The following is an 11007-nucleotide window of genomic DNA, read 5'->3' on the forward strand; positions in this document are numbered from 1 at the left end:
TCCGTTGTCCTTTCCTTTGTGGACGATGACGATGCCACCGAGTTTCACTTGGCTAGAGCTTGTAATGTCCCCTTGCCTTGCCCAGAGACCACGGGCGCCCGCTGCGAAAGCTACTTCTTCCTCGCTCCCGCCCTCGTTGGCCTCACCGGCATCGGCTCAAACTCCGGTTTTGCATTCTCCTGGATTGTGCCTTCTGGCTCTGAATCTTCAGGGAACCTGCCCCTCCTCCTACGCAGGGTCTACTAGAACAACATCAATATTCTCCTGCGGAGGATTGTGGTTGTGCCACAGTTTCAATAAGTAGCAGCTTCAGTTGCAACTTCTTTTGTGTGTGTGTGAGAGAGAGAGAGAGAGAGAGCTTGCAACTTCTTTTGTGTGTGTCTGTGTGTGAGAGAGAGAGAGAGAGAGAGAGAGAGAGAGATTGTGCAATTCATTGAGTTTATTACATTTGACAACTAGGTATGCACGCCTAAACTCTGCTAAGAAAATTATACGCACCACACAAAGCGACAAATTAACAAACACTGTGATTTGTAATTTTTAGTAGCTTCGCGTATTAAAGAATGGACAAAAATTACATGGAAGTTATTTAGGTGTTGCTAGTTGTTGTATAATGCTAGGTAGTGGAATGGGAGTAAAGAGTTGAGAACCATTCAATTTGTCTTAAACAGAGTTGTGATGAGTATGTGGCATCGTTGTTGTTGTCAGTGAAGATAGGTTTTAAACAAGTGCCTCTCAAAAAACAAAAGCGAAATTAGTTACACAAAGAGTTTAATTTGTAAGGCAAGTTTTACTTCAGCAATCATGCCTCCCCAATCTTAAATGAAATTGATTTCATTAATTATGCCTCCCCAATCTTAAATGAAATTGCATTAATTAGTTAGATGGGGAGGAGCTTAAAAGTAAACTACATTTTTTTTTAAAAAAAAGGAAGGGGGGGCGAGTGCTTGGCACTCCGCCCCCCCCTTTCCTTTTTTTTAATCTCTCTCTCTCTCTCTCTCTCTCTCTCTCTCTCTCTCTCTCTCTCTCTGTGCGCCTTCGCCTCTGCCTTGCAATGTCTCATGGATTTGTTTCCCCTTGCGCCCAACATCAAGTCCACTAGAGCATTGCCCAGCTCGATCTGCTTCTGCAGCAACCCGTGCCTTGAAATTTCGACATGGATTTATTTCCCCTTGTCAACAGCTTCAAACATGCAGAGCGTGTTGGCCTTGCATATCCTGCAATCATAGCAATCCAGGACAGAACTTTCCTAGAAGGGAGCTTCTCTAGAGCACTTTGCGCCTGATGAAGAGCGCCACACTTGGCATACATGACCACGAGAGCACCACACACCACAATATGATACTCCAATAGCCCCTGCCTCCATACCTTGTCAATGGCTCCAGTAGCACACGCTTTGAGGATGCAGGCATAGGTCACTTCAGTTGGAACGATGCCGTTACAATGCATTTGTTCAAAACATTCCAAACCCAGTTGGCCCTTCCCTTCTCGCGCATAGCTTGCTCTCTCTCTCTCTCTCTCTCTCTCTCTCTCTCTCTCTCTAGCTTCTCTCTCTCTAGCCTGCTATCTTTCTCTAGCTTCTCCATCCAAGATGCTATTATGCATCTTGGATGTTAAAATATTTTTTTTAAATTTATATCCAAGATGCTATTATGCATCTTGGATGTTAAGGCAAGTTTTACTTGAGCAAGTATGTGCACGATTAAACTAATTGTGTTTGTACAATTCATTGGTTTATTACATTTGACAAAGAGAGAGAGAGAGTATGTACGTGGTTTGGAGGCATCGTTGTTGTTGTCATTGAAGATAGGTTTTAAACAAGTGTCACTCAAACAAGAAAAGCGAAGTTAGTTACAGAACAAGTTTAATTTGTAAGGCAAGTTTTACTTGAGCAAGTATGTGCACAAATAAACTAATTATGTTTGTATATTTCGTTGCTTTATTACATTTGACAAAGAGAGAGACAGAGAGAGGACACAATGTCTTAAACAAGTGCCTCTCAAAAAACAAAAGCGAAATTAGTTACACAAAGAGTTTAATTTGTAAGGCAAGTTTTACTTCAGCAATTATGGTTCCCAACAAGTAAAAAATAATGCTATTAATTAATTAGTTGTGGCTGCTGGTTCCAAAATGCAAAGTTGGATGCTCATTAAAAAAAAAAAAGGAAAGGGGGGGGCGTGTGCCAGGCACGCGCCCCCCCCTTTCCTTTTTTTTAAATTTTTGTGTACTCTCTCTCTCTCTCTCTCTCTCTCTCTCTCTCTCTCTCTCTCTCTCTCTCTCTCTCTCTCGTTCTGGTTCTCTGCAGAGCAGACGGCAAGGCAAAACAAATCCATGGCGAGAATAAAAGGCAGGGGTTCGTGACACCCAACTCATTTGGGAAGAAGCCTGCCTGCAACATTTTGTGTTCCATATCCTCTAGCTTCAAGTCGATCTCTTTGCTCTGTGCATGCTCTGCACCTTATTATTTGGATCAGTCCATGCTGCAAGCTTCCATGCTTTATTCCTTATTCTCATGGCTTCAATGTCTTTGGCCGCCAGCTGCTGCATATATATTCACCATTAAAACGTAAGCTGCCCCATCGCATGTATGCCAAGTGTGGTGGTGCAGGCGGTGCTCTCGGCAACATGTATGCCAAGTGTAAGCTGCCCCATCGCATGTATGCTAAGTGTGGTGGTGCAGGCGGTGCTCTCGTCAACATGTATGCCAAGTGCGGTGCAGGCGGTGCTCTACTGCCGGTGCAGGCTGTGCTCTCGTCAACATGTATGCCAAGTGTGGTGGTCTCGTGAACATGTATGCAATGTGTGGACTGCAGCCTGCAGAGCAGGCGCAGCAGAGGCAGAGAGAGAGAGAGAGCGATGGCAACTAGAGAGAGAATTTGAGGCTAGAGAGAGAGAGAGGTAGGGGTGACTAGAGAGAGAATATGAAATTAGAGAGAGAGAGAAGCTTGAGAGAGAAATAGTCCAAAGCATTCAATTTTAAAAAAAAATGGGGGAGGGGGTTTTTTTTATTAGTTATTTTTTATGGGCGGTGGACGATAGGGGTCGAGGGCCGGGAAAAAAAATTGGGCACCACCATCTTGATCGGGACGGAAAAAAAAATACCCGTGGAATTTGTTTTTTGTCCCATTATGTATTGAGTATGTAAATAATTTTTTTTGTTTATACATCCCATTAGCAATTATGCCTCCCCAATCTTAAATGAAATTGATTTCATTAATTATGCCTCCCCAATCTTAAATGAAATTGCATTAATTAGTTAGATGGGGAGGAGCTTAAAAGTAAACTCATAAGGGACATATGAATCCGGTCAATCAGGCATCTGCATCAGTGCCTCCTTCTACTTCCAAATCACCTGACAAAGGGAAGAGGGCTATGGATTCTGATGGGTTTACCAATGTGTCATACAGGAGAGCTCTTACTAAACCCCGAACCAGGTACTCCTTTTCCTCTGGCTATTCTAATTATAATAATTATGCTGCTCTTGCTCAAGATCTTGCGTTAGAGGAAACTATGCATACAAATAATAGCTCAGTTAATCTTGAGATTGTCATGAATGATTCAGAGCAGTCTAGGGAGCCAGGGGAGATGGTTCCAAATACCCAACTTGCATGAAGATTGCTTCCTTCAATGTGAAAGGCCTTCATAGTCCTAATAAATTGAAGGCTTTATGGAAATGGATTTTAGAGCAGGATTTTGATGTGGTTTGTATACAGGAACATAAGCTGCATGATAAGGCACACTCGGTGGGTCATTGTCATCAGTACTCTCTGTTTTATGGTGGTTCTCCTGATGGCTACTCTGGTACATTGACAATAGTAAAGGATAATCTTAATCCTACACTTCTCCTTAATCATGCTTCAGGCAGAGGGCTCTTTGTCTCATGTAGATATGATGGTATTTCTATCTCGGTTGGTAACTTTTATGGGGCCAATAATTCCAATGCTCGATGTCAGTTATAGGATTGGCTCTGTACTGTTAATATGGTGGATGGTTTTCTCTGTGGGGATCTTAACATGCTGGAATTTTCTCATGATTCTGCAACTGGTGCAGGTGCTTTGTTAGCGGCAGAGAGAGATGTGTGGTAATCTGCAAGTGCTCATCTATGTTTACATGATATGTGGGTTCAGTGCCATGGTATGGATTGCTGCGGATACACTTTCCATTCCGCGTCTCACTCTAGAGCATGGTCAAGGCTGAACTATATCTATGCTATGGGCCTTGACTGGCTGCCACCAGTATGTGATGTGCAGGTATGTAGCGCAATGCACCTTTCAAATCACTGCCCGCTACTCCTTCACATCGCTGTGTTTGGTTGGCAGCATGCTATGGGCGCTATGCATAAAAAACGGCTGCTTATGGTTAATAACACTCATCTTGGGTTGGATCCGCAGTTCTATCATCATCAGTTCACTTGAAGCAGGATGCAATTCCGTCTCGACAGTAACGGTATCGCATGAATCTGCATGTGGCAAAGCAAGTTAAGGAGATGCTCGATAGATTGCTGAAAGTTGGTTTCATAGCACCCATAGAGAATTCGGATTGGATTTCTTCGATCGTCATTGTGGAGAAAAAGAACAAGAAGCTGAGGATGTGTGTGGACTACAAGAAGCTAAATGCGGCTACCATCCTGGATGTTTCCACTACCATACATGGACTCAATTCTGGATGATGTAGCAGGGCATGATATCTATTCTTTTCTGGATGGGTTCAGCAGGTATAATCAAATCCGGATGGCTCTGGAAGATCAGGCCAAAACAACCTTCATTACAGCATGGGGAGTGTTTGTCTGCACGGTCATGTGGTTTGAATTACGGAACTCCCCTTCCACATTTCAAAGGGATATGTATGAAATCTTTGGCCATCTGGCAGAATTCATGTGGGTGTTTCTGGATGATCTGAGCGTGTTTGGTTCTCTGCTCAAACATCTAGAGCATTTGCGGCTTTGCTACCAACACTATAAAGAGGTATCTTTTAGTCTCAATCTGCTCAAATGTGCATTTGCAGTCCGTGGTGGAAAATTGTTGAGCCATGTTATTTCAAAGGAGGGTATTGCGGTAGATCCAAACAAAGTGATTGCGATTATGCAAGCTCCGCCCCACGAGCAGATCCTAAAGGTTGCATGTGGTTTTTGGGCCACGTTAGGTTGCATGGGAGGCATTTGCAATTTCTTGCTGATCTAGCTATTCCATTGAATGTTGTAGCTCATGTTGAATGCAATGAGTTCAAGTGGTCAGATGAATGTGATCTAGCGTACTGCAAATTAAAGATACAGCTCTTAAAATCTCTAGTAATGATTCCACCAGATTGGGGTGTGGATTTCCATATTTTTGTGGATGCCTCGGATGTGGCTATGGGAAGTGTGCTGATGCAGGAGCAGACGGCGGGATGGTTCCATCTGGTCTACTATACCAACCGCAGGCCAAGAAAAATTACTCAACGATAGAATGGGAATGTTTGGGAATGATCTATTCGATCAAAAAATTTCAACATTATTTTTTGGGGAGGAGATTCTTCTTTCATGTAGATCATTCAGCACTATTGTATTTAGTGCGACAACAAAATCTTATAGGCAGACTGGCACGATGGGTGTTAGTGCTAGAGGAATTCGATTTTGAGGTCATCCATCGGCCGAGTAACGAGCATTTGGTGGTAGATTATCTTTCACGCCTGGATCCAGGAGAGCCTGCTCTGCAGGGGTTGACGATGAATTCCTTGATAGGGCACTATTTGCAGTCAGCCAGGAGGAATGGCATAACAGTGAGTAAGCCCTTCTCAAGAGATGCCACGGACTTGGTATGACAAGATGTTGATGTTTCTCAATACGGGGGAAATGCCCTCTCATCTTACAAGGGATCAACAGAGGCAGCTGACCTTAAGGAGTTGATCTTTTGACGTCTGCATTGGCAAGCTCTACTACCACAATGTAGCCGATGTGCTATTGAGATGTGTCTTACCGCATGAAAGGGAAGTACTAATCAATGAGGCACATTGTGGGGTATTAGGCGAGCATTTTTTCAGACAACTAATAGCAAAGAAAATTTTACAAAGTGGGCTGTGGTGGCCATCAGTGCATATGCAGACTCCCAGCAATTTGTGCAAGATTGCAACACTTGTCAGCAAATGGGACAGCCATCTTAGCTTCATCAGGTTTTTCCGTTGGTGCCATTTCAAAAGTGGGGCTTGGATTTCATTGGGCCTATCAAACCTGCAGCTGCATGGACAGGACACCACTACATTTTGACAACAACATATTACTGTACAAAGTGGGTGGAAGCATGGGCATTATGGGACAACACCGCACTTTCGGTCGTAAAATGCTTATATAAGGATGTGTTCACTCGTTTTGGATGCTCGGTGGAGCTGGTAAGTGATTGTGGCTGGCATTTCATCAACAAAGTCATCAAAAGAATGCCCAAATTTTACATGGTGTTGCATAAGAAGTCATCTCCATACTACCCGCATGCTAATGGATTAGCAGATTCTTCAAACAAGCAGGTGGTGCGGATCTTGATGAAGTTGGTCAGTATACACCACAGTGATTGGGATGTGAAGTTGCCAACTACATTATGGGCTTATCAAACTGCGTTTAAGGTTGCAACTGGATTAACAACTTTTAAATTAGCATTTGTCATGGAGGATATCACACTAGTTGAATATGTGGTGCCTAGTTTGTGACTTCCAGCGGAAGACAGGTTGCTGCCAGAGGATGTACTCTCACTGGATGAGGAGCGGTTAAAGAGTTTCTAATGGATGGAGGAGTTGTAAAATCAGAGGAAAGTCCAAGAGGATAGACACTCGAAGTATAAATTTTTCACTCGGGGGCAGTTGGTGCTGGTTTTTTGTGATCGCGTGTTTAAAAATCCCAAGAAATTAAAAGTCATGTGGTCTGGGCTGTTCAGGGTGTTTGCACCTAGCGGGCCAACGTTCTTTTTTTTTGCTAATCTTCTAGGGGATGTGCTGCCCTCTCCGGCCAATTGGTTTTGGATGCGACACTATCATGGGGCAGCGCCTCTTCAATGCCCATTTCCAATTCTCAAGGAGCGAGAGGTCTCCGTGATGATGGTTTTATTACTCACGAATCAGAAAGTGATGGGGTTTGTAGATTCTCATCACATGGTTTGAGTCAGAGTGTAGTTGCATGGTGACACCTGGAGGAGTGGTTGCATGCAAAATCAGGGTATTCTAATTTGGGAAGTTTATTTTGCTGCGCGCACTACTATGGTAAAGAGAAGCTCTCTGTGTGTCTGTACAACCTTGGTGCGCGCTATTACAGAAGAAGCCATGACTCCTTTGCCAATTTAGTTTTAACTAGTGCAGGAGCTGGAATGGGCCGCAAAAAATGCATGGCTGTGGGATATTTGCGTGTAAATGTTTGCCAACTTACATTGGGGCAGAGTGCCATCTCACCCTAGGGCATTGCGCATTGTTCAACAGTTGGATGTGGGAGATGAGGTGGAAGTTCATAGGGAACAAAGGCAATTATCAATCAGGTTGATTGAAGGAAAGCTTCATTTGCTAGCAGACGAGATATGGATTACAATTGTCGCTATAACAGGACAAGAAATGGAGGTGGAGTTGGGCCTAAGGTGAGCGGGGAGTACAAGTTATCACGGTGTGCAGACATGCATACACGGGATTGTTACATGTGGTTTATAGAAGCACTCTAGCTTCAAGTAAAAACCTACACCCTCTCTGTGTGCACCAAGGGAATGTTGAAGACAACAGAAATCACTATGGTGGTGTGGGCTAGAGTCTTAAAATACTGCATTCGGGTGGAAGCTCAGAGGGTGGTTGCACATGCGGCATGGGTTACAGCGGGAGCAAGAGGAGCAGTTGTAATCAATTGTAAGATGGGCCAAGTTTTTCAAATTCTTTTCCCAGACGAGCTAGAGTATGCGGTTGCTCTCACACCGGATTGCCATATAGTGGGAGCTATTCCACACACTGCAGAAGTTATAGTTTTGCTAGGGGCTAGTGTTGAATCATCACAGAGAAGGGGGCAAAAGAGGGGACGTGCAGAGAGTACATCAGCAGGTTCATTTGTGATTTCTACAAGTGGCTTATCTGGGGAACAAAGGGGGGCACAAACCATACTTCAAGGGGCCTCCTTAGCTTTGGATGCATAAAGGACACATACAATCGATGGATTAGACTCCCCAACCGCAACCTTATACTATGTGAAATTGATGCAACCGATGGATCTTTTAATGTGTGGGCTTACACAATAGACTAAAAACATGTTAGGGAACATAAACAAGCTCTGAAATCACTGTTCTGAGACATTATAAAAGTCGCGACTTTCATAACAGCACACACAAAAACAACAATTTTGAGGAAAATAACCCTACCATCTTCTTAAACTACTCCTAGTACCACTTTCTTACAAACAAAGTTAATCGAATTCAGCCCTTAACAACCGATTTGGACACATTAAGCAAGAGGTATATATATATATATATACACACACACACACACACACACACACACACACACACACACACATATACACACACACACACACACACACACACACACACAGATATATATATATCTGTGTGTGTGTGTGTGTGTGTGTGTGTGTGTGTATATGTGTGTGTGTGTGTGTGTGTGTGTGTGTGTGTGTGTGTATATATGTATATATACATACATATATATATATATATATATGTATATATACATACATATATATATATATATATATGTATATATACATACATATATATATATATATATATTACAACAAGGGTGCATTATTGAAAGCCATTCACTTTCACATACTATCTCCACAAAGAGTACAACAAAGAAACAAAGCTATCAAGCTAGCATTATTATACATTGTACAATAAATTTGGTCACGTGGGCTATAATTCACTTTCCCATAGTTGCTTTCACATTCCCGTACTCGATAAAACAAAAACTATTCCGAGGGATGTCGCAAAAATGATCACTTCAAGACAATTGTGCATTGTTTACATTGTAATGTAAATTTGGTCACATGGGCTATTCACTTTCTATACTTTCTTTTACTGCTTCCACAAAGTTCACACAACAAAGCACGAAAGTTGTCCTTTTTGCATCCTGATCTCCAAGTTCCGATCTTTTCTCTTATTGTTGATGATATTCAGAGGATGTGGAATATGCTTAGTAGATGCTGGTATGGTTCATATGGATTGCGAGTAACGAATGTGTGTGTGTCTGATAACAAGGGTGCATTATTGAAAGCCGTTCACTTGTCTCCACAAAGAGTACAACAACGCAACAAAGTGTCAGGCTAATATCATTATACATTGTACAATAAGTTTGGTCACATGGGCTATAATTCACTTTCCAAGGGTTGCTTTCACATTCCCATACTTGGTAAAAAAAAAAACTATCCCTAAGGATGCCGCCAAAAAGACAAGTGTGCATTGTTTTTACGTCCTTTTTACATACTCTCCAAGTTCCATACCTATCTTTTCTAGAGCCCTATCACAAAGCAGAGTGGAAAAATAACTTTAAACCTTTCACGAGACGGCCACTTTTCTTCACTTTTCTCCAACAGAGAAGGTACCATAACTGTGAGAGACATTTTTCTTCAACAGAGAAGCTACCGTAACTTTTCTCCAACAGAGAAGCTATTGTAACTGTGAGAAACATTTTTCCCCACACGTGACACACGCGCACGGGGCAAGCGGTAACTCAGCTGGGATCACTATAAATTGAGCTCCAGCCTCGGCCCTCAACAGATACCTACAACTGTCAACAAGCAAAATCCGCGACGATGGCTGGTGCGCGCAGGTAGCGCTCTCTCTCTCTCTCTCTCTCTCTCTAATATGATTTACTGCAGCTTAATCAATGTATATATGCTAAGAACAACTCACTAATTTTGGGTATCTCTTTCTCTCTCTCTCTCTCGCTCTCTCTCTCTCTCTCTCTCTCTCTCATTAATATGATTTACTGCAGCTTAATTAATGTATATATGCTGACCAGAGCAGCACACTAATTTTGGTTGGTGCTCTGCAGCATATTCATGTTCATGTTCTGCATGGGTGCCATGGTGGCGCTAATAGGCGCTGTAGTACCGGCAGACCGGACAGCGGTGCCGGTTCACGGCAAGGTGGGCAGCGTGGTTCGCGAGGAAGGCTGCCCAGAGGCTGCATATGCCTACCCCTTTCAGAGTGTGTGCGACGTGCCAGCACAGTTCGATGTGGAGTACCACCTTGTGGCTCCTTTCAGCAATGCATTGATAGCCAAAGGGGGATTGACGGCAGGTTTCGGCTCCTCCGTTTCTTTCACGGGCAACCAGAGCGATGAAGGGTACAAGTTCAAGCTGACAGCGCTCTCGTCATCCGCCTCCGAGAACATCACCTTGGAGACTGCTTTCACTGTCACCAACACCGAAACCGAGAAGAAGCTTGGGTGGCAATTTAGTGCTTGGCACCGCTCCGTTGTCCTTTCCTTTGTGGACGATGACGATGCCACCGAGTTTCACTTGGCTAGAGCTTGTAATGTCCCCTTGCCTTGCCCAGAGACCACGGGCGCCCGCTGCGAAAGCTACTTCTTCCTCGCTCCCGCCCTCGTTGGCCTCACCGGCATCGGCTCAAACTCCGGTTTTGCATTCTCCTGGATTGTGCCTTCTGGCTCTGAATCTTCAGGGAACCTGCCCCTCCTCCTACGCAGGGTCTACTAGAACAACATCAATATTCTCCTGCGGAGGATTGTGGTTGTGCCACAGTTTCAATAAGTAGCAGCTTCAGTTGCAACTTCTTTTGTGTGTGTGTGAGAGAGAGAGAGAGAGAGCTTGCAACTTCTTTTGTGTGTGTGTGTGTGTGTGAGAGAGAGAGAGAGAGAGAGAGAGAGAGATTGTGCAATTCATTGAGTTTATTACATTTGACAACTAGGTATGCACGCCTAAACTCTGCTAAGAAAATTATACGCACCACACAAAGCGACAAATTAACAAACACTGTGATTTGTAATTTTTAGTAGCTTCGCGTATTAAAGAATGGACAAAAATTACATGGAAGT

General features: G+C 43.4%; 2 protein-coding genes across 2 annotated transcripts in view; both read left to right on the forward strand.

Annotated features, from left to right (window-relative positions):
• LOC147622576 (uncharacterized) overlaps window positions 1-323 on the forward strand; it is a 1111-nt gene extending 788 nt beyond the window's left edge. Inside the window, exon 2 of the mRNA XM_086822101.1 lies at window positions 1-323. This exon is cut by the window's left edge and continues 421 nt beyond it. Coding sequence (XP_086678227.1) covers window positions 1-246 — 246 coding nt within the window. The 3' untranslated portion in view covers window positions 247-323.
• A 9288-nt stretch (window positions 324-9611) lies between these two features.
• On the forward strand, window positions 9612-10746 carry LOC147622577 (uncharacterized). The gene is made up of 2 exons (XM_086822102.1): window positions 9612-9777; window positions 10003-10746. The coding sequence occupies exons 1-2, from the start codon at window positions 9761-9763 to the stop codon at window positions 10667-10669; spliced, it is 684 nt and encodes a 227-aa protein (XP_086678228.1). The 5' UTR covers window positions 9612-9760; the 3' UTR covers window positions 10670-10746.
• Window positions 10747-11007: the final 261 nt, after the last annotated feature.

Source organism: Cibotium barometz, chromosome 28 (assembly GCF_041138505.1).
Source record: "Cibotium barometz isolate CiBa-2024 chromosome 28, ASM4113850v1, whole genome shotgun sequence".
Taxonomy (NCBI): Eukaryota; Viridiplantae; Streptophyta; class Polypodiopsida; order Cyatheales; family Cibotiaceae; genus Cibotium; species Cibotium barometz.